At 39.1% G+C, this 24,058-nt stretch overlaps 1 protein-coding gene across 1 annotated transcript; it reads right to left on the minus strand.

Annotated features, from left to right (window-relative positions):
* Nucleotides 1-15,334: 15,334 nt before the first annotated feature.
* On the minus strand, nucleotides 15,335-22,208 carry LOC141338188 (NLR family CARD domain-containing protein 3-like). Its single transcript, XM_073843741.1, has 5 exons — nucleotides 22,197-22,208; nucleotides 21,757-21,949; nucleotides 19,812-21,591; nucleotides 18,061-18,147; nucleotides 15,335-15,512 (listed from the first exon to the last, which is right to left on the minus strand). Exons 1-5 carry the CDS (start codon nucleotides 22,206-22,208, stop codon nucleotides 15,335-15,337), a joined length of 2,250 nt encoding a protein of 749 aa, XP_073699842.1.
* Between the last annotated feature and the right edge of the window lie 1,850 nt (nucleotides 22,209-24,058).

Genomic DNA, 24,058 nt, shown 5'->3' on the forward strand with positions numbered 1-24,058 from the left:
GGCGGACCCCATTAATCCATAATGAGAATTGTTGTCGACGGATTTCATTATCGATAATAATCGATTTTATCGATTGGTTGTTGAAGCCCTAGTTTAAATGAACTTTAACTACTAACTTTAACTAAGATTAATAAATATTTTGGAAGTATTTTTCATTGTTTATTCATGTTAACTAATGTTAACAAATATCTTTTACCATTAACTTAAGTTCTAAGATTAGTTAGATAGTTAAGTTTTTTTTTAAAGTGTGGTCTAAAAAAAAATAAAAAAAATTTACGACCTACAATACCAGTTGTATTTAAACAGCAAATAAAGTATGAAGCTAAAACACAAATGAAGTTAAGAAGCTGAACAGAGCTGTAGCAGTGTACATATGCATATACCTCATTTTCATGTTCTAGACTGTATTTATTTTTAAATAAAAAAAAAATTCCTCAATATTGTGGTAGTTTTTTTTCTCTGTGGTATCGAAAATAGTATCGAATATCGATATTTTTCAAGGTATCGTATCGAAGTTAGAAATTCCAGTATCGTGACAACACTACATTCTGGAATAAGAATCAAAAGTCTTTCTCTACTATTGGGTCATTATAAATCACTCACTCAACAGATGCATTCAAAGAGTCATATTCATTCAGGAACGAAGCACCATTCTGTGTGTTATGCTGGAGTCAGTTGCAAAGCGGTTCTGTGTCTTTACTTAAAATGTTTATTTGGCAGAAAAATAAAACACCATTTTGTGAGACATCAGTTAATACTGAATATTAATGAAATAAAATAATCATATTGTTTAAAACAAAAGGTATGACTGTTGCTTATTTACACCTAATGGATAGTGGTCTGCAAAATGCAGTGTCCAGTGTGTCGCATGCACTGATCTATAGAGTTCTCCATGGTCACATACTTTGATATGTCAGCTCAATAAAACAGGCAATGTGCCAAAGATGGGGGTAGCTGTGAGTGAATAAATTTATATTTAGGCTATGAGAAAATAATAAATTGTATTTCTCACGCAGGTTGTCGAATTTATGCCTACAGAAGTAAGGCCTGTCTATAGGCTCTGCCCAGTACGAGCTATTATTTGTTATTCTGGTAAACATGTCTCAAAATAAATATCTATTTTTATTTTCCACAGAAGAAAGTCGTACTGTTTTGAAATGACTAAAAGATAAGTAAAGTGACAACAGAATTTTCATTTTTTTGGTTGATCTATCCCTTTAACATGAATTTTTTGGCAGCATTTTCACACAGTTTTTGTGTTCAATAATATAATAACACTCACCTTAGTGTCTCCAGTTTACAGTGTGGATCCTCCAGTAGAGCAGACAACAGCTTCGCTCCTGAGTCTCCTGGTTTATTATAGCTCAGATTCAGTTCTCTCAGGTGTGAGGGGTTTGATCTCAGAGCTGAAATCAGAGCAGCACAGCCTTCCTCTCCAATACTGCATTTCCACAGCCTGTAGAGAGTGAAGAACATGAATGATCTCTGAGATTGTGTTTAATCTTTAGGGTGAGAGTGTGTTTGTTTGTGTGTTTGTATGAGCACTACTTTTTCTATACACCAGGATTGGCACTATGGAGATTTCAACTTGCCAGAACAAGCACAAGCTAAGAAACTAATTGAAATGCACTTTACCACATGATTCCTGATACTAGTTCATCATTTTTGTTCTTCAAACCATTTGTAGTGTTATGTAGACAATAATATTAAAATATTAAGAGTAACATTATATAGGGTTACCACTTTTAATAACCCAAAATAAGGGACGCATTCGGGGGGGGGGGTCGGTTGATGGGTGGTTGGTTGGTTGGTTGGGGGGGTCATCTAAAAAATGCTGCAGTAATATGGGACGTCCTGAATACGAACTGATCATTGTTTTTTTTTTCTACTTTTTAGAAATGGGGCCTATATATCCCGTTAAAATGTAATAATGTCCCATATCTCAACAATGCTGCAGTAAAAAGGTTTCATATGAGTTTTGCATATAATATGGCCGTCCTGAATAAGAACTGATCATTGTTTTTTTTCTACTTATTAGACTCTAAAGTCTAATAATGTCCCATTTCTCAGAAAAGAACCGAAAATTACACCAATAAATAAAACGGATATTAAAGCTGAAATGCAAATAAATAAGTAAGTAAAAATTCACGAGCATTTTGTAGTATTATCTCTCAGTCCTGGGCGTCTAAATGAAAAGCGCTCTGCAAGCACGTTCTCTCTGTGTTGTTTCTGAAACTACCGTAATCACTGTAATATGCGCGCGCACTTATAATCAATCGCGGCTGGCTTGACCGTGTTTTTCTGAACCGCGGCTGGCTTTACCGCATTGATTAACCTCATGAGACGCTGCTTTAGAAAAAATTATAAAAAATACGGGACAAAACCCGTCCCGTATTGATCCAAAACGGGACGCGCAATTTCATTCTCAAATACGGGACGATTCCGTATTTTAAGGGACGGGTGGCAACCCTAACATTATAGCAGAGATATTCACAAGTCTTTAACCTGAAGTCCGAGTCGTATCTTAAGTCTTTGGTCACGAGTCGAGTCTCGAGTCATTTAATGGCTTGCTAAAAAAATCCATTCAAAATCCTCATGTATTGAAATCTTCCTATTTATGAAGCTGTTAGACAAAATTTATAGACAAAATGTATGATCTGTGATCTGCTTCTTTTAATTTTGATCTTGCTTTTTTTAAGAGGTGTTGAGTTGTAAGGTTAATGTACATCCAGCCTGTTACTTATGTTTTAATCCATTACTATGTTCAAAACAGTTTTTCTGTTATCAAATTCTATAAGAGTCCTATCGATCATGACACATAAGGAAATATTTGACACAGGCCTCTATATTTTCTTTCAAGCAGAGGTCGAGACAAAAAAAAAAAAAAAAGAAACCACACATTTTGACATGTACACTGTAACACAATTCTGTAGTTTTCACAGCATTATTACTGTAAAATGAACAAATCCATACTGTAGATTATGAAAGATCATAAAGTGATGTTTCATTAACAAATTTCAGGAGGAGCTCGCGCAGATAATTAACACGGCCAATTCATCATCAGCAATCACTCCCTATCCAATCACTCTCCCTATCTCATTACTACAGTCCCTTTAAATAACCAAGCAGTCCTACCTTCAGCTATCTCTGATTCCAGCATTGGCACTCCCAATCGCCGCAACACGTCCGAGATTCACTCGTCCTCCGAGGATTATTCCTCTGATACAAACAAACCTGCAGCTCTTCCGGCCTTCCAGCGCTCCACAGGATCCACTAATCGAGCCCGCCGCTGCATCACGGAGCCGCAGGCCCTCACGCACCGCTGCTGCTCGCACTCCGAGCAGTGTTGTTTTAGTCAATGATGGCGAAATCATTTCGTGGACGCCACTTTTCATGAGGATAACGAGCCGATGACGAGATAAAAATGGCTCGTTGATGACTAAAACATGACGAGACGTGCGTGAGTTTTCGTTGATGAGACGGGTGGTCCGTCAGACGTTTAAAATGCATGACATTTCTGCTTATCGTGCATGCCAATCAAAACCTTAAACGTTTTGATGCCGCTATGGCAAGCCGTTTTAGCATTAAATACTCTTTGCCATACTAGCATGGCAAGCCGTTTTAGCATTCCATCCTTGTTTGTCTTTTATGTTTTAAAACATTCCTTATTGCAATTATTGGTGAAAATAGTCGATCCGGAAGCTCACATTGTGTTGAACTAGATCTGCTATTTTCAGAACTTACAAGTGACACTACCCAACAGCAAAATACTTACTGACCTACATTAATTTGTTAAAAGACTTTTTCCCCTTTTTAGACTAAAACCTTTTTGGCTTTCGTCGACTAAAATTGGACTAAATCTAACAAGCATTTTAGTCCATAAAGACTAAATCTAAGATGGTTGTCAAAAAACAACACTGCTCCGAGACGCCAGCTTACGCTTACGCAGAGCCCCCTACTCCACGTCAGGACGCAGCAGAAGGCCGTCACCGAGCTTGGGCCACGCCCCGGACACCACAGTCTCCAGCCACGCCCATCCTGCTCGATCCTCAAAGCGGGAGCCCGCCGCTCATGCTGTCAGAGAGCCGGCCATCGCCTCCACAAGCCGCCGCAGCAGCACGAGCTCGCCCACTCCAGCAGCCGATTCCCGTCCGCAACCCTTGCCCCTCCTTTCACTCCCATTTCATGGCCCGCAGCACCGCCTTCCGCTCATAGCACGAGCATTCCCCCGCTCATGCCACAAGCACCGGCGCTCCCCATTCCCCCTCTCTTCCCTTCTGTTTCCTCCGCCCCAGGAGCCGTCCCCAGCGCGAGCATGCCTCTATCCTTGCAGGCTCCGACGCACGCCATTCCCCCTCTCTTTCCCCCCTTCTTTTCCGTCCCAGGAGACGGCCGCAGCTCAGGTTTACCGCCACTACCGGTCCCGGTAGCCACTTTCCCTCCTCCTCAGGCCCGTCCTCCCTTCTCATTGGCCTCAGCCACACCCCTTCCAGCCCCGCCAAACGCTTTAGCGCAGGAACCTCCCCCAGTTTCCAACTCCATCAGGACCCAGACACTAGCAGGTCTCACACATGGATTCCACCCCGGCGTCCTGAGCCTCCCCTCCCAAAACCTCATCTGCCCAAATCTCCACTCCGCTCTCACCGAACCCGAAATAGTGGATGGCCTAATTAAAAAGAAATAGACTCAAATTTCATGATAGGCCCCTTTTCTGTTCCTCCCTTTAGTATCTATCGAGTCAGCCCCATCGGTGTTGCCACCAGAAAATTCTCAGGCAAAAACGCCTCATAATTGATCTTTTATCTCCGCATAATTCCCCATTCCTTAGCATTAACAGCCTCATTCCACTTGAAGAGTTTTCTCTTCACTATCACGACGTCGACCAAGCCACTACCTTGATTAAAGCAGGTCGCGGCGCTTGGTTGGCCAAAGTCAATATTACTTCTGCTTTCAAAGTTACGCCCATCCACCCAGATTTCTGGCACTTATTTGGCATTTGCTGGAAAAACTAATTCTATTTCGCCGTCCGTGGAGCTGCTATCCATTCTGGGTCATCTAAATACCGCGATGCGCATCATCCCACAAGGCCGCCCCTTTATCTCCCATCTCCTCTCCCTCTCCTCCTCCGCCCACACCCTTGAGGACCGCATTTCCATAACTGATTCTTGCCGCAAGGAGCTCAGCTTATGGATTTCTTTCCTTAAACAGTGGAACAGCTATCGTTCTTTTACAGCAATTTGGTTTCTTCCCCAATTGATATCGAATTATATACCAACGCCGCCCTCTCCGTCGGCTTTGGAGGTTTCCTCCGGGGCCGCTGGTTCGCTTCTACCTGGCCCCCAGAGTTGGCAAATTTACCCCTCCAGCTATCATCCTCAGCCCTATTTGAGCTTTACCCATTAGTGGCCGCAGCTTCCCTATGGGGCAAAGAATGGTCCGCCACCAGCATCGTCGTCCAATACGACAACGCAGCTACCGTGCACTGCATTAACAAAGGCCGTTCCCACTCCCCCGTACTCATGCCTTTTGCTCAGATGTTTGATTTGGATTTCAGCTCGTGACCAATTTATCATAACTGCAAAACACATCCCCGGGTCAAAGAATCAAATCGCTGACTCTCTCTCTCGTTTTGTTTTTCAGAAATTCAGATCGCCGGCTCCAGAAGCGGACCCGCTCCCAACCCCAGTCCCTCCGTATTCAGAACTGATATTCCCATAACCCTCCCCCTAAGGCCTCTTCTCGAAGCATCCATCGACTCCATTCTCCAAGCAGTCTCCCTCAGGACTCTCCAATCCTACCTCACAGCGTGGAAATGCTTTAAAACTTTCCACGCCGCCTACAGCTTACCTTTCCCCGTTTTATCCCTGCTCACTGTCACCTCATTTATCTCCCACCTCAATTCCCATAAAAACCTCCAAGCTAGCTCCATCAAAGCATACCTTAGCGGTATTCAGTTTTTTCATAAACTGTGTCACGGCTCGCCTTCCCCTCATATAACTAATTCCCAGACCTCCCTTCTCATCAAAGGCATCCAAAAAAAAAAAAAAAAAAAAAAAAAAAAAAAAAAAAAAAAAACCCAGCCCAACCGCCCAGACCCCAGACAACCTATCACTTTAAATATTTTGACCAAATGCATCTCCTCCCTCCGCAAAGGCTACCATTCCATCCACACTGCCCACACACTGGACGCCATGTTCATCCTGGCTTTTTCGGTTTCCTCAGATGCTCTGAGCTCGCCATTACATCCAGTTTTAACCCAGCCATTCACCCCACCATCTCCGACCTAACCGTGCTAGACTGCGATACCATCTCTTACTTTATTAAACAAAGCAAGACAGACCAAATAAAGAAGGGCCATTTCATATATATTTTTAACCTCCAAACTCCCCTCCAACCATTACAAACCCTCCTAGCCTTCCTTTGCCACAGGAAATCCCAATCCTCCCTCCCCTCTGACCCCCTCTTTACTGATGATGCCAACCGCCCTGCCACACGCTTCTGGTTCCCAAAGCACCTGAAGTCTGTCTTGCTTCTCTCTGGTACCCCAGCAGACAACTTCTCCAGCCATTCATTTCGCATAGGCGCAGCAACTACTGCCGCCCAAAAAGGTCTCTCCCAACAGCAGATCCAAGCGCTCGGCCGCTGGTCATCTGAAGCTTGCACGAACTACATTCGAGCAGATCGCTCTTTTATCAGGGAAACACACCAAACCCTAATCGGCCAACCCGTTCTACCGCCAGCCCACCCCCGTCCACGCCATCTCTAGCCGCTTCAACCACCCCCTCGGCGTCCCTTTTCCTTGGGACATCCTGCCTTCGTTAAAACCCCAGCTTATTCCCCTACGCGCAGCAATGCGCACCCCCGCTGGAGCCCCCCTTACGCACAACAGTGCTCGCCCCGCTTTTCCCGTCACGCTCAACATCGCATGGCTCCTGTTCAAGCCCCCGCTTATCCCCTATACGCGCAGCAATGCACGCCCCCGCTGGAGCCCCCCTTACGCACAGCAGTGCTCGCCCCGCTTTTCCCGTCACGCTCAACATCGCATGGCTCCTGTTCAAGCCCCCGCTTATCCCCCTATACGCGCAGCAATGCACGCCCCCGCTGGAGCCCCCCTTACGCACAGCAGTGCTCGCCCCGCTTTTCCCGTCACGCTCAACATCGCATGGCTCCTGTTCAAGCCCCCGCTTATCCCCCTATATGCGCAGCAATGCACGCCCCCGCTGGAGCCCCCCTTACGCACAGCAGTGCTCGCCCCGCTTTTCCCATCACGCTCAACATCGCATGGCTCCTGTTCAAGCCCCCGCTTATCCCCTATACACGCAGCAATGCGCGCCCCCGCTGGAGCCCCCCTTACGCACAGCAGTGCTTGCCCCGCTTTTCCCGTCAAGCTCAACATCGCATGGCTCCTGTTCAAGCCCCCGCTTATCCCCTATACACGCAGCAATGCGCGCCCCCGCTGGAGCCCCCCTGACGCACAGCAGTGCTCGCCCCGCTTTTCCCGTCACTCTCAACATCGCATGGCTCCTGTTCAAGCCCCCGCTTATTCCCCTTACAGAACAGCAACGCCCGCTCATGCTAAAGCCACCCCGCTCGCTCCCCCCATGCCGCAGCAACTCCTGCTCATTCTAGAACGCCCCGCTCATTCCCTTTACGCACTGCAATGCCAGCTCTCACCATAGCCCCTGCTCGTTTCCCCACGCCGCTGCATTGCCCGCTCTCGCTAGAGGGCCCTGCTTATTCCCCCATGCTGCAGCAATGCCCGCTCTTGCTAAGAGCGCCCCGCTTATTCCCCCATGCCACAGCAGTGCCCGCACGCACCGCAATGACCGCTCTCGCCGCAGCCCCAGCTTACTTTCCCACGCTGCAGCAATGCCCGCTCTGACTAGAGCGCCCCGCTTATTTCCCCATGCCGCAGCAATGCCCGCTCTCACTAGAGCGCCCCGCTTATTCCCCCTTTCACGCAGCAATGCCCGCTCACACTAGAACGCCCTGCTTATTTCCCCATGCCGCAACAATGCCCGCTCTGTCTAGAGCGCCCCGCTTATTCCCCCTTTCACGCGGCAGCCACCGCTCAGTCCCCTTTAGCGCAGCAAAGCCCACACATCCTAGAGCACCTAGCATGTTTCCCCTACGCCACAGCAGTACCCACCCCCAAGAAAACGCCATTCTTCATTCCCCCTAATTGCCACCCCACATAAGGTTCTCTTTGCTTTTCCTTCCCTAGCAGTGCCCGCAGCAGCTCCTCCCACGCTTCCCCGCCGCTAATCGTCCAGCATCCCTCCAGCTCAAGTTAAGCTTTTTGGGGGGCCACCTGGCTGCTGTCCTGCAGTTATTTTGCACTTTGGGGGAGCGCTATTGGGTTCGGGCCAAAGGCCGAGCTCGGACCCCTCTCCCTGGGCAGGGGGAGTGCCCCGGGCTCGGGAATGACTACCGAGCTCGGAGCCCTCTCCCGGACAGCATGCCAAACACGCTTAACTTTACGCTGTTTATTATATGCAAAAGCGAACTAGTGAAGTGATGTTTCATTAACAAATTTCAGGAGGAGCTCGCGCAGATAATTAACACGGCCAATTCATCATCAGCAATCACTCCCTATCCAATCACTCTCCCTATCTCATTACTACAGTCCCTTTAAATAACCAAGCAGTCCTACCTTCAGCTATCTCTGATTCCAGCATCCCTCCCACCCCCCCTGTTTATTTTCTCCTCACCTCCAGCCAGGGGGGGAGCGCTATTGGGTTCGGGCCAAAGGCCGAGCTCGGACCCCTCTCCCTGGGCAGGGGGAGTGCCCCGGGCTCGGGAATGACTACCGAGCTCGGAGCCCTCTCCCGGACAGCATGCCAAACACGCTTAACTTTACGCTGTTTATTATATGCAAAAGCGAACTAGTGAAATACTTTTTTCTTTGTGTTTATTTGATTCCTGTTCAAGACACTTCGATAAGAATGGCTGTATATTATTAATATAGGCTACAGAATTACATTTTTTTACAGTTTCGATTGTTGGTGTGCCTTGTGATTTTTCTTCAATTAAAAATGTACCTTGGCTCAAAAAAGGTTGAAAAACAATACTGTAGATTATGTATACAGTATGTTGCTGTAAATCTGCAAAGCATCATGGGTAAAACTACAACAGTGGGAAATTTTACAGTAAAATTGTATTTTCCTGTGAATCATAGTACAGTATAGTTTTGAGCTGCATTTTCTCTCAGCTGTATTAACCGACGTAATGGACGTATTTTGTTTTTGCAATTTAACCTCAGAAAGGTAAAGTTACTCATTATTTCAACATTTTTGTTATTATTGTTATATTTACAGTTTTCACTCGTGAAGTTATGTGTCTTTAACTTTCAGAGAGCGTGAGAGAGAAAGTCGACCATGAGAGCGTGAGAGGAAGAGGTGGAAGCGGGCGGACATCCACATTAACCGGTAAGTGTTCGCGTATTATTCCAAAAAGAGCATGACATTTTTATAAATTTTGATACATGGCAACATTTTATTGCTAACGTCATTATTTCAGTAAAGGACTGACACGACTGTATCAAATTTAATCTGGAATTGCGTCTGTGTGTGTTTGTGGATTAGCCGTTTGAAGCTACGTATGTTTGTCTCTTGCTAGATACCGCGCGATGGATATTGCTTTAAAACGAAAAGAAAATGCAGCAACAGGTAAGACTTTAAAACTGCACAACATTTTTCATAGGACTATGTGTTTTGTACTTGAGCGTCAGTCGTCGGATATCAGTTAAAATAGCATCGCGCCACAGACTAAACGCCATCAATTCTCAGCAAAACTGCGTCACTCAAGGCTAAAGGAGAAACTGTGTCCGACCAAAAGACATAAGATCTCGCAAGCCTCCGTCTGTCAAATGATTAATGTTTGTTATTTAATGCTTACATGTTAGTAACATATCCGTTGTCACAATGCATCAATTGTCTTTCGGTTATTATAATACAATACAATACAGTTTTTAAATATACTTTAAAACGTGGTGCATTTCTGCTATACATTACTGCGTCTTAAATAATACTTATATCACTGATGGAAATTATTTTGTATTACATTAAAATAAAGACAAAGTTAATCAGCATATTCTGCTTACGTTTGTATGTGAAGTCGAAATCAACCCCAACTTTGCTTTAAAATGCATCGCAAAAGCTCCTAACTGAAGATCACATGATCACTAACCAAAATCACTTCCGTGAAGAGACCTTGAACTGTTCCCTTCGCCCACAGACTTCTGGAAGGGCCTTTCGTGAAGAGATTAAGCTCACTTTCATTTGGAACATCCCTACAAATGGCGCCCCCTTCCCAAAAAAAGTCGTTTGTAATTGGCCCTAATGCTATCAGAATAGCCTGTCCTTGTATGTTTGGTGTGGCATCATAAGGGTGTCCCTTGTTTTGTCTGTTAAATTTTTTGTGACCTATTTTTAATTTGTTGAATGTGCTGTATTTTCACACATATTGCATGTTTGTACTTTTATTATTTGTGTTAATTTATTTCTAAACTGCTCTTAGCTGTAAAAATACTCTGCTCTGCACATTTTGTATGTAAGTCTTATCTGACACAGTCTGGCCAATCCAACTTGTACTGTATATTGTCATCAAGCTGTCAGTTTTGCTTGTTAACTTTTACATTAATAACAATTTTTTTTATTTACAGCAGAGAAGAAGACTCCAGCCCAGCAAGATGATGCCAGCTCATGTCCATCTCAGGAAAGAAAAAAAGGATTCATGCTGAACGTCACACGCAGAAACCAGAATTAATGCATCCCGTTTAGGTCTTCTGTATGCACTCGATACATATAGAGCTGTTTTACATAAAATTATTTGAAGAAAAGACACCAAAAGATAAGCTAAATTGATGTTTGTAATATATGAAGATTGATATATATATATATTGGTGGCCAAAATTACTTGAACATTAGTATTTTTACCAGCTAAAATGGTTTTAGGTCAGTTATTTCTATCTTTCGCTGTAGTGTGTAAGCAGAGGTGGGTAGAGTACCCAAAATCTGTACTCAAGTAAAAGTACAAGTACTTATGGAAATATTTACTCAAGTATGAGTAAAAGTAACAATCTTAATAGTTACTTGAGTAAGAGTAAAAAGTATCCGATGGAAAAAGTACTCAAGTAGCCAGTTACTAGTTACTTCTGATCTGATTGATATGAAGCGAAGACCCTGAATTTCAAACTGTTTCCATAGTAACAGCTGTATACACAGCAGTATTAACGCAGTTTTATCAGACATGAAATGAAAATTCCAACGACACGTTTCTGAGGACAGTAACGGAGGAATGCCATCAAATGTAGCGAAGTAAAAGTAAAGTTTTTTCACTATAAATGTACTTGAGTACGAGTAAAAGTACCTATCTTTACATATACTCTAAAAGTACTAGTTACCCCAAAAATCTACTCAAGTAAATGTAACGGAGTAAATGTAATTCGTTACTACCCACCTCTGTGTGTAAGTAGGAAATATCAGTTTACATTTCCTAACATTCATTTTGCCATTAATTGAAATAATCCAGTGAGGTTTCTGTGAGATTTCAGCTGGTGAAAATACTAGTGTTCGAATCATTTTGGCCACCACTGTATAAATGTTCATTATTTTTATTCTCACTGAGATTAAAAATGATATTGAAAACACTTTTCTAAGTTAGCTTTTAACTCAAAATAAAATCAATAGATATCAGTGTTATTTTATAATGCTGTTAACACTTTCTCTGACAAGCAGCAGTCATGAAAACTGGTTTGTCATGTAATGTTTGACATAAACCCTGTACTGGAACTAAAGATTTTATAGTTAAAATCTATACATTTTTAGGTTTATGCAAAATAAAAATAACAGACTGAAAAATACAAAATTGAAATGTATTGTAGGATATTTTTAAATGTATTTTCACATTTTAAAGTCAATAAATGTTATTTTTGTGAAAAAAAAAAACAAAACAAAAAAAACAGTGGCTTCATTTTAGACTACACACAATTTTTGAAATTGGGGTGAATTTCCCTTTTACGTGACTCTTGTGGGAGGGAGGATTTTTTTATTATTTAAGCGGTTGAGGGGGGCTTTTTTTCAAAATGTTATTAAATGTTTGATCATGCTGTGTACTTTAGTTTTTACAATAGGGCAATTATTGAGTGAGCATGAGCACACCGTCTCTGGAGAGCGCAGAAGTGCTGAATGGTTTAAATACTGGCCAAACTTGAAAAGAAATGCAAATTATAAACTTTAGTGACGATGTAAACTGTGACAATTCCTGTTTCAACCGTGCAGTGTGCAGCTCGCTTATAGTGCAGACGCGATGTGGTCATTTAAAGACAGAGAGCTTGCGGAGATTCACTCGTGCTGTTTGTAAAATAACTCCTCACAGAAAGATTTCTAATTATTTTGTAAGTTATTTAATAAAGAAATATGAATTGTACCTCAACGCAATTGAACACCCTACTGTGAATATCAGTATTTAAGGATAAAAGACTCGAGTTGCTTTTAACATATTCACAAGTCCTTCTCCTGGAGTCGGGTCAAAAGTAATCGTCAAGTCAAGTCTGAAGACTATAGAAAAGCAACTCAAGTGCGACTGAGGCCAGAGTTAATTTATCTCTCCCGGGAGTTTATTTGAGTTTACTCTCAAGAGTGTAAATTAACACTGAAGCAGAGTTTATGACATTAAAGTTAATGAGATAATTAGTGATTAATTAAGTGATGATTGATCATTATTGAAGACACCTGATGTTAACAAGCAGAATCACCAAAGGAGAAAATCACATTTTGTAAGCAACCTTTAAAGTGGTCAATGTTTGCATTAGTTGATCTCTTGACCCTTACATTTTTAACAATTTAATTTGACATATTACTCTGCTGTTTTTAAGATTGTGAAGTGGTTTAGAGGGCAGGGAAATTTAGAAAATGAACATCACTGTATTTTTTTTCTCACACTGAATTAGAGAAAGTAGTATTTATGAATGATGTTCTCTCTTATATAAATACTCTTCAAACTGATTAAAATATTCAAGTCTTGGTGCCACTGAGTACTTGCAAATCTGTTATTCATGAACAGGAAAAAGATTTGTCAATTTGTATTTTTGTAATTATTTACCTGTATTGGCTGTATTTTATTGTCAATGAACAGACTGCGTTGTCCAGTTAGTAGCCTAATGCTTAACTGCCAGAGGCGCCGACACCATCACTTGATTTATTCCTCCCTTATAAATGTGGAAACAACTTTACTCAACAATAGGCTACTCCTTCTGTGGTGTTTTAAGAGTAAGACATTTTTCGAAACTATTCTAAATATTTATTATATTTGTGTAGGCTATATTCACAATAAAAACAACACTTTTTTTTTTTTTAAACAAACAGCAGCACCAGCTTCACGCATTACTAACCGCTTTGACTTCATTTCTGTCATATGTCTAACAAAAAAGTTATTATTGAGAACAGAGGTTTAGATGTTGAATGGTTTGTTTAAAGTCACCATTAATGTGGTCAGTGTTTCCTTTAGTTGGCCTCAAAAAAGCCAAAAGAAAACATGATCAGGTGGTGTTGGCTGGTTATTAACAATGACATAATTGTCGTGTAATGGCCTGATACACTGATCTCATCCAGAGTCTAAATGTGTGATTGCTAAATTAATTTTATATTGTTGTTAAAAGTTATGTTTTAATCTGGTAATATGATGCTTCCCAAAACACTTTGCACATATGACCTGTTCACACACATTCATTAAGAATCAGCAAATGAACCTCAATAATGGTGACAGTAAACAAAATAAGCAAAATGCTTTATGCTGCAGTGCATTCTGGGAGCACCAATCAAAAGTCATCCATGCCTCCCAAAATGCACTGCAATATGAATAAATGAATTGTCTTAGTATTTTCTTTTATACTAACTATTTGCTTTAGTTTTTGCTATTTGTGTTGTGATTTTTTAGTAGCTTGTTTCGTGATGTTCAAAGATCTGTATATCTGAATTTTTCTTTGTTATGATAATGTGCTTTAAAAAAACAATGTTATAAAGACAATGACCTAGTGACCAACTAAAGCAAACACTATTCAAAAAATGGTAACCTTCAAATGAAATTCACTAAAACTATGAAAATAAACCTCTGTTAATTCTCAGTGTGAACTTCTGTGTGACAAATAAAGTCAAACTGGGGTGCGTTTCCCAAAAGCATCATTAGCCAACTATGGTCACAACTTCTGTTGAACTCTGTTGGTAACGACTGAACTTGTGACCAAAGTTGGTTTTGGGAAACGCAGCCCTGGTTAGTAATGTGTGAAGCTGGTAATGCTGTGTGTGGAGCTGTTTAATCCTCCTCTGCTTTTATTTCAGTTGATTTCATCTGAGGCTGTGACTGGAAGTCAGTTGTAGTAATTATAAATCATTTGTAATATTATTTCTTAAATGGGAATTCTTGCTTTGATTAAATCTATATCTTTTTGTTTAGATCACAACTAGAATTTAAATTCATTGACTTTCTTCAACAAGAAAAATATACTTTCGTGCCAGATTTTATAAAATAGTTTTCATAGAAATATTGTTTAGTGCAAGTTATAAAATATCGATGTGAACCATTAAATGTGAACCTGGACAAATCTGTTTTACATTCAGCACTTGTTTTTTTACTGTCTTGACTGCAAATGTTTGTGATTTGTTTGCATATTATTTTATTTGTTATGTACTATAGATTCTGACAATTCAAACAAAAATCAGGCTCCTGTATTCATGAAATCAATTACTGTCTTTGGTCAAAAATGCAAGTAAATTAAAATGTTATTTGTGTGCTATACTTTCATATTTTTAGTAGCTATATACAGCAAAACTACAGCGCTTCCATTAGACTATTTTTTATGAAGCTGTCAACACTGTAAACTCTGACGACATGCAATCAGTTGATGAACACCCATTCATATGTAGACTATTGTTATTAAATTATATATATAACGTTTTTATTTTATTTACAAGTTTTGTGTTTTTCCTGTTTTATTCGTTCAATATTAAGAAAAAGGTTTTCAAAAATTGTTTTTCAAGAAAGAATTCAACGCCCCAAAATGTAGTTTGTCTATGTAACAATACGAGGTAACTGTCGCTGTGATATTAAAGACAAACACTAAAGTGCTGGTGTTGAAAAAAGGCTCCAGAAAAGTATTGCAATTAATAAGAAGCCAATTAAATGATTATTTATTAATATTTTACATGTATTTTAAAATGGTTTGAATTGAGGGCGAGAGGGCAGCGAACAAAACCACTTCAACAGAAAACTGTTTTTTTTTTTTTTACTTTTACTTTTTACTCCAAACCTTGTAGTTGCTGATATGTGATGAGACTCACCATAGTGTCTCCAGTTTACAGTGTGGATCCTCCAGTAGAGCAGACAACAGCTTCACTCCTGAGTCTCCTGGTTTATTACCGCTCAGACTCAGTTGTCTCAGGTGTGAGGGGTTTGATCTCAGAGCTGAAATCAGAGCAGCACAGCCTTTCTCTCCAATACTGCAGTCAATCAGCCTGTAGAGAGTGAAGAACATGAATGATCTCTGAGATTGTGTTTAATCTTTAGGGTGAGAGTGTGTTTGTTTGTGTGTTTGTATGAGCACTACTTTTTCTATACACCAGGATTGGCACTATGGAGATTTCAACTTGCCAGAACAAGCACAAGCTAAGAAACTAATTGAAATGCACTTTACCCACATGATTCCTGACACTGAACTAGTTCATCATTTTCGTTCATCAAACCATTTGTAGTACTATATAGACAATAATATTAAAATATGAATAGTAACATTATAGTATAACATATTACTCTGGTGTTTTTGAGATTGTGAGGTGGTTGAGAGGGCAGGGAAATTTGGAAAATAGACATCACTCTATTAAAGTAGCATTTATGAATGCTGTTTCCTCTTAAATAAGTACTCTTCAAACAGATTAAATATTCAAGTCTTGGTGCCACTGAGTATTTGTAGATCTGTTATTCATGAAATTGATAAATATTTGTCAATTTGTATTTTTGTAATTATTTATCTATATGTTTTATTTTGGATTATGTTATATCATATTATATTTGGACTCGTGTGGTAGTTTACAATGGGGCTAAAGATGCACAGACACATTTAAAATTATTACAGACTTATGTAGCAAATGAGAATCATTAAAATTACAGGCTTATATTTTGAAACAAAGGTCTTGTTTATGTTTTCAGCTTTAACTGGAGCATTTAAAAAAGATGGTATTTGGTGTTAAAAAAATAAATAATCACCATATTTTAATGCAACATCATATTTAGTAATATATCATCACTCACAAGATATAAACAATCTTTTAATTAAGATAGTATAAAGCCATTTTAAGTTATGGGATCTTCAAGCAGTGTAAGAATCTATCACAATCTTTTTATTTTTATTTAGATGAAATAATTCCTGTTTTTTTGTTTGTTCGTTTGTTTTTTAACCTCTTCAGCTCTGCATCCCCCCTCATCAGAGTTATTGAACAGAATTAATAAATTGTGAAGAAGTGAACTAGACATATATGCAATTTGAAAGCTTATAAACTCAACTTTCTTGTCCATCCCATCACTTTTCCATTTATTTTACATAACATAACATAACATAACATAACATAACATAACATAAAAGGTTTGAATTTGCCCCATAAACAATGCCCCCTTCATGAAGATGAAGTAATATTTATATTCATATTCATATCGCTCAAACTGACCAAACATAGATGAGTCATTTATCAAATGAAGCTTGCCTTAACACGTTTATGTTGACTGGTGATTACGTCATCACGTATTGTGTCATATGTCTGAAAAGCTCCCAATCAGATCTGTCCAAAGAGACACAGATCAAACTCCTAGACCAATCCGATCTCGATTTATGTCTTTCCAAACACGAGGGAGGAGGACACACTGCTCATGAACTGGACACCGGCCCCTAGCGCTCACCGCGATCTTGATCAGAGTTAGGACACTATGGTTTATCAACAAATACTATAATAACTATGAATTATTCCACCCATGTGTTAAAATTTAAGGTGTTTTGTGTAAAATGAGACCATTTTTATCCATTTAGCCCAATGTATGTGGGAATAGGACACTTTTTAATTCAGGGATGCCTTATCTTGCAGAATGGAGACCCCTAGAGGACAAACTGCCTCCCTTCAATGAAATCTCAGTTAAATAAAAATAATAAAAATAATAATAATAATAATAAGTTAATCTCAGTTAAATAATAATAAAATTTGATCTTTTATTTGTGTTTATCAAAATATTATGAAAAAATGCAATCAAAAAATAGTAATTATTGCACCCATGTGTTTAAAGAATATGTTAAAAAATTACTTTGAAATGAGACCATTTTTATCAATTTACTCCAATGTATGTGAGTCGGTGCTCTTTTGAATTCAGGGAGGACAAAATCAGTAAAAAATACAAAATATGCCGCAGAGCTGAAGGAGTTAATAAATCCATTTTACAGTGTACTCAGTTAATAAAAGTGAATTATTTGATCAAAGCAGAATATGGTACAATCATTGCTGAAGGGGTTGTTTTAGACAATAATTAACTTAGATATAATGTAAAACATATTACTTTAGTTGAAATATTTATATCAATATTGGAGAACTATTGCCCCATACTGGTGAGTCTTTTACCTCGAGTGTGACATAAAAAGCTGTTCTTTCCACCTCATATATTTCTATATTTTCCCTTTGGAAGTTGCATTCAATATTCATTTGTCTGATAACTCTGAGGAGACACGTGTCTTTGGCCCGATTGTACTCTAATACTGGTGTGCAGTAATGAAAGAAGCACTTCTAGATTCTAGCAGTCACTGTAGCTGTGATATTAAAGACAAACACTAAAGGCTTCATCAAAATATTGCAATTAATAAGATGCCAATTGAATTATTTTTATTTATTAATTATTTATACATTTATTTTAAAAGGGTTTGAACTGAGGGTGAAAGGGCAGAAAACAAAACCACTGCTTCAGAAAACACATCTGAGTTTTTACTTTTTACTCCAAACCTTATAGTTACTGAGATGTGATGAGACTCACTGTAGTTTCTCCAGTTTACAGTGTGGATCCTCCAGTAGAGCAGAAATCAGAGCAACACCTTTCTGTGTAATAGGACAGTTGGAAAGACTGCAGAGAATAAACAGAACAACTAAAGATGAGTTATTAGTGCTGGACTCATGTGTCTAATGTAATTGCTGATAAACACAGATGTAATACATATCATAGATATCAATTATTAAACCAGGAACTGAGAGTGACTCAGAGTTAAGTCCCATTTTAATAGACTTCAGACTCAAAATTAAATAAATTCACATTTGACTCAAAAAATAGGACCCAAATATTCCCATAAATATTCCCCAAAATGACTTGAGTCTTAAACCTGAACTATATTTTAATTTGTATTCAGCCCGTTTATTGTGCAGCAGTACATTTACATTTAGTCATTTAGCAGACGTTTTCATCCAAAGCGACTTACAAATGAGGAAAATGAAAGCAATCAGAATCAACAAAAGAGCAATGATATGCAAGTAATATTACAAATCTCACTAATTCCAAAACGTCAGTTTAGAACTAGTAACGAAGGAAAGTTGAGTTGCTTCATTAAAAGCCTATGATTACTGTATTAAAACCTCACTGTATCATGTTTGAGTATTATGAGAGAGAGAGATGGACTGAGCAAGTGATTAACGGACCTGCATCTGATTCATTATTCATATTCACGATCATATGACATTAGTTTAAAAGTTTACTGAAGAAAATATTAACATCCATTCTTCTGTTAAAGGTGATTTTGCTGCTCAGTCCATTTATTCGCTGTGGCAAACTGTTGTTGAAGCTAAACATAACTTCCGCTTAAATTTTCAATTTAAAAGTCCCAAAGTCACATTTAACTGTTCACTCATAAAACAGTCTCTTGTCGCCATCTAAAGGCGGAACAATGTAACGTTAACTAAAATCACCATCACGAACACAGGCACGCTTCTTAATACTAAACAATTATCATTAAATACATTATTTAAAATATAGTTTACATTTTAGAATTTTTACAAGTTAGAATTTAGCAGAGGTTTTATTTAAAGGTTATACGGTATATTTAAAGTTTTAATTTAAAGTTTGTTTGAATTTTAAGTTTTTTTTTTATAACATGCAGTAGAAGAATAGTAAGGCAAAACAAATGTTTTGGTTAATAAAAAAGACTTAAAAATAACCACTTTTCTCTTCATTGAGGAAGTAAATAAATAAATAAGATAATAATAAATAAGAGGACATGTCTGGCATAGGGGGGCCTTGCAAAATTGAACGGAGAAAGAGGGGGCCCCGCAGTAAAAAAGGTTGGGAGCCCCTGCTCTACTGAATTCACAGTTTATGCAACATTCAGTGGTTGTGATGTTTACAGTTTTATGGGATTATTTGCCTAAAAAAATTCCCTAAATGTTTTATACGGTTATTTATCTTATTTATTTGTTTTTATTGCACTTTAATTTGTAAAGTTGTTTCCTCAAATAAAAACAACCAGGTTGAGAATATCCCCTTGTTTTTTTTTTTTTATTGTTTTTTTTTTATAACACTAGAATCCCCCACCCAGCACTGCTGTTCAAAAAAAAATAAAAAATAAAAAATCTCTCTAATCAAACACTTGATTCAACTCATCAGGTCATTAGTAGAGCGCTTTATGATGATAGCTGAGTGTCAGATAAGAAAGACCTTAAAATATACAGTAACACAGAGAAACACAAACCTATACCGTATAAAACAATGTCAATAAAACAAAGACAATGTAAAATACTCACTCAGCCTTTCTAGATGCTTTGATCACTGGCAGCAGCCTCAGGAGACATTCTTCTGATGGATCAAAATTACTCAGTTTAAACTCATCCAGCTCTTCTTCTGAGTTCAACAACACAAACACCAGAGCCGACCACTGAGCAGCAGACAGAGACACTCCAGAGAGACATTTGGCTCCAAAGAAATCATATCTATTTCCTCTGCTCAGGTATGTCTGGACTTCCTGCTCTAGTGAGCGATCATTCAGTTCATTCAGACAGTGGAACAGATTGATGGATTTCTCTGGAGAGGGATTCTCTCTGATCTTCTGTTTAATGTATTCAGCTGTTTCCTGATTGATATCAGAGCTGCTTACTGTCTTTCTCAGGAGGCCTTGTAAGAGAGTCTGATTAGACTCTAGTGAGAGACCTAGAAGGAACCGGAGGAAAAGGTCCCAGTGTCCGTTCTCACTCTGTAAGGCCTTGTCCACTTCTCTCTTCAGTAAACTGGTCATTGGTGACCTGAACTCATTCCTCAGTCCTGTGTTTTGTTCAGAAAAGGACAGCAGCTTGAATAAAGCAGCAAGAAACTCCTGAATACTCAGATGAACAAAGCTGTACACCTTCCCCAGCTGCAGTCCAAACTCCTCTCTGAAGATCTGGGTACAAACTCCTGAGTACACTGACACTTCTCTGACATCAATGCCGCTCTCTTTCAGGTCCTTTTCATAGAAGATCAGGTTCCCTTTTTCCAGCTGTTCAAAAGCCAGTTTTCCTAGAGACAGAATAGTCTTTCTAGCCTGATCAGGATTGATTTCATATTTCCCATCATACTTCTGTGTCTTCAGTTTGGTCTGAAAGATCAGGAAGTGTGTGAACATTTGTGTGAGAGTCTTGGGAATCTCTGCTCTCTCTGCTTTACCCATCATCCTCTCTAGAACAGCGGCTGAAATCCAGCAGAAGACTGGTATGTGACACATGATGAACAGACTTCTTGATGATCGGATGTGTGTGACGACTCTATCAGCCAGACTCTGATCATTTATTCTCTTCCTGAAATATTCCTCCTTCTGAGGGTCGTTGAATCCTCGTACCTCTGTGACCTGGTGGACACACTCAGGAGGGATCTGATTGGCTGCTGCTGGTCGAGAGGTGATCCAGAGGAGAGCAGAAGGAAGTAGATTCCCCTTGATGAGGTTGGTCAGCAGCACATCCACTGAGGCTGATTCTGTTACATCAGACAAGCTCCGATTGTTTTGGAAATCTAGACGTAGTCGACACTCATCCAGACCATCAAATATGAACATGACTTTGTAGTCTTCATAATCTGACGACTTAAATTCTTTGGTTTCTGTGTGAAGGTGGTTTAGAAGATCCACAAGACTGAGATTTTTCTGTATCAGATTCAGCTCCCTGAAAGGAAGTGGAAATATGAAATGAACATCCTGATTGGTTTTTCCTTCAGCCCAGTCCAGAATGAACTTCTGCACAGAGACTGTTTTTCCAATTCCAGCGACTCCTTTAGTCAGCACAGTCCTGATGGGTTTGTCTTGTCCAGGTGAGGGTTTAAAGATGTCATTGCAGTTGATTGGTGTTTCCTGTGTCTCTGGTCTCCTGGACACTGTCTCAATCTGTCTCACCTCATGTTCATTATTGACCTCTCCACTGCCTCCCTCTGTGATGTAGAGCTCTGTGTAGATCTCATTCAGACGTGTTGAGTCTCCATGATTGGACATTCCTTCACTGATTCTCTGATATTTGTCCTGGAGTCTGGATTTGAGTTTTTGTTGATACACAGGCATCAGTTCTGAGCAAAGGAAATAACTGTTGTTATCGGCAGAGCAATATTTTAGAAATGTATTTTTAGGTTTGATATGTTAGATGTGTCGTGACATTCAGGAACATTAGTGACTGAAGACAGAAGGTTGATCATAAAAACACAGGCTATAATCTGCTGATCCAGAGCTCTTACTGGTCTGTAGTGTGTTAGCGAGGTCTGTCTGGTTCATCTTCCTCAGGATGAGCAGTGTGATCTTCAGAAGCCCCTCTCTGACTCTGTTATGACCCTCATCATCATAATGGTCTCTTTCAGAGCATTCTGGGTAATCTGGACTCAGTAGTCTCTTAAAACTCTTTAACTCAGAGACGATTTTGTGCTCAATCTCCTGAAATCATAGTAAATATTCAAACAATAAACATCCATTCAGTCACAGAGAAGGTGAACCAAAGGATCAATACACAAGAGTTAGAGCATGAATACTAATAAACATCACTGAATTATTCACATCTGATAATAACTTCCACTGTATGATCAAACATCAGCGTCTACAGATACTGAGGTTAAAAGAGGGAGTTTGACTGGATTGTCTGTTTGCTAGATTGATGTTCATCTTTGTGCAGCAGTCAGGTTACATATGGATTCATCTTCTCTACTTTAGTAACCTAATATCTTACATGTTAGAAAGTAAATATGACTATTAAAGAGAAAATTTCACAGATTTCTCAGTTTCTTAATACTTTTTTTGGGTAGGGAAGTAAATGTGACTATTCCAGAGACGATTTTACAGATAATTTTTTAATAATTTTACCCAGAGGATTATTGTTTTGGGATGGACACACACAAAACCAACCTTGAAAATGGAGTCTAAGTTCTTCTTTGCTGTTTGTGATTCTGGTCCTTTATGTTTTTGACTGTAGATAAACAAATATTGAACATTTTTGTAAATATACTAATGTATTTAATGCACATCAGTAAATGAATGAATATCATATATTTCTTATACTGTAAACTAAACAACACCTCAGATCAGCAGATGATTCTCCCAAACTGAAATCAATTGGCCTATGCATAGACGCGTCACTCTTCATGGACACACAGCTGGGTTCAGGAGATTGATTCTGCCACAGACTGAAATATAACAGCAATACAAACTGTTTCTGAAAATCTCACACTGCTCTGACAGAAACACATTTACTGTTTAAAACTCCCATTAATGTTGATATTTCACTTGAGTAGTCTGTTGTGACGTGAGAGTTAAAAGATTAAAGTATTATTTTCATATAAATAAAATGAATCTGCCCCATGTGCTTTTTTCATTCATGCATTATAGAAATGTTTGAAAGATCCATCAGTTGTTTTTTCCTCACAGACACATCGATGTGTTCAAGTAAATCTGACTCACCTCCTGAATCTGACTGAACATGAAAATGCTATTGTAGTATACATTTATTGTTTCTGAGCATTAAAAATGCGAAACATTTCAAACATTTTCTCACCTCTTGACAGTCTTTTTCTTTGTTTCATGTTCATCAGAGAGATTAATTCTGGAGGCCATGGTTTCATCTAAAAGCAGATCCAGATGTTGATCCACAGAGTGAGTTATGAATCATCTCAGCAATTAATTTCCTCAAATCCAGCTCTGTCTCAACAGTCAGTTTACAGTAATGACCTGCACTCATGAAAAACAATTTCCTCCTGACATTATTTACACAGAATCCAATTTATTCATAAACAGCACAACAAAATCAGACAAGCACTGTGTTAAAATGAAAGTAAAGGTTTGATCTGATGATTTACAGACTCTGTGTTTCTCTTCTAATTTTAACACCGGGGTAAAGTTGGTTTTATATTTGCACATTCTTTTTCACACATTTCCGAGTTCAATAACTTTCTGATTATATGTGCAATAAAGTAAATTTTTGCAAATTCTGATCAGCAACATGATAGTCAACCTATTTCATTTGTTTTTACAATCGATCAAAAGGGATAAGTGTTGTTTTAATGCCATATTTACTTGCGATTGTCCACTGAATGTCGAATGTAGTGTGGTAAACAAGATAGGGACCATCTAAAAAAAGTTCTAATTGTTTTTCATTGTGTGCAAACAGACAACTACATTTTAGCAAACTACAGATGTACCAGCAAATATTACTCACATTATGTCTTCTAATGCTATAGATTGTCTTTAGCAACAATAAATATTTGCCGTTTTATTAACAATTAATAATCTAGTACAAGTGGAAAAATCTCTTGTAATCTCCTGAACATAGTTAATTGCTTAAGTTTACAACTGCTTTTATTCAATTATTTGCCTTCAAATGAACAAGAACGGTGTTGTTTTTAACAATGACATATGATTTATTTGAATAGGTTTTTAAAGCACAGGTTTACTGCTCCAAAGCAAGTTGGAACATCTTGTCTGGACCCTACAAAACATACTTCAGCCCATGTCTTCTTGTTTAATTCACTCTGTTTTACTTCTGTTTTTCCGGTT

Source organism: Garra rufa, chromosome 7, assembly GCF_049309525.1.
Source record: "Garra rufa chromosome 7, GarRuf1.0, whole genome shotgun sequence".
NCBI lineage: Eukaryota > Metazoa > Chordata > Actinopteri > Cypriniformes > Cyprinidae > Garra > Garra rufa.

What these genes read in the sequence shown, in the direction of transcription:
- LOC141338188 (XM_073843741.1), bottom strand. An exon ending in CGCTAACACACTACAGACCA is followed by an intron (nt 21,592 to 21,756) that starts GTAAGAGCTCTG and finishes TCCTTTGCTCAG; the next exon opens with AACTGATGCCTGTGTATCAA. An exon ending in TGTAAACTGGAGAAACTACA is followed by an intron (nt 15,513 to 18,060) that starts GTGAGTCTCATC and finishes CACTCTCTACAG; the next exon opens with GCTGATTGACTGCAGTATTG.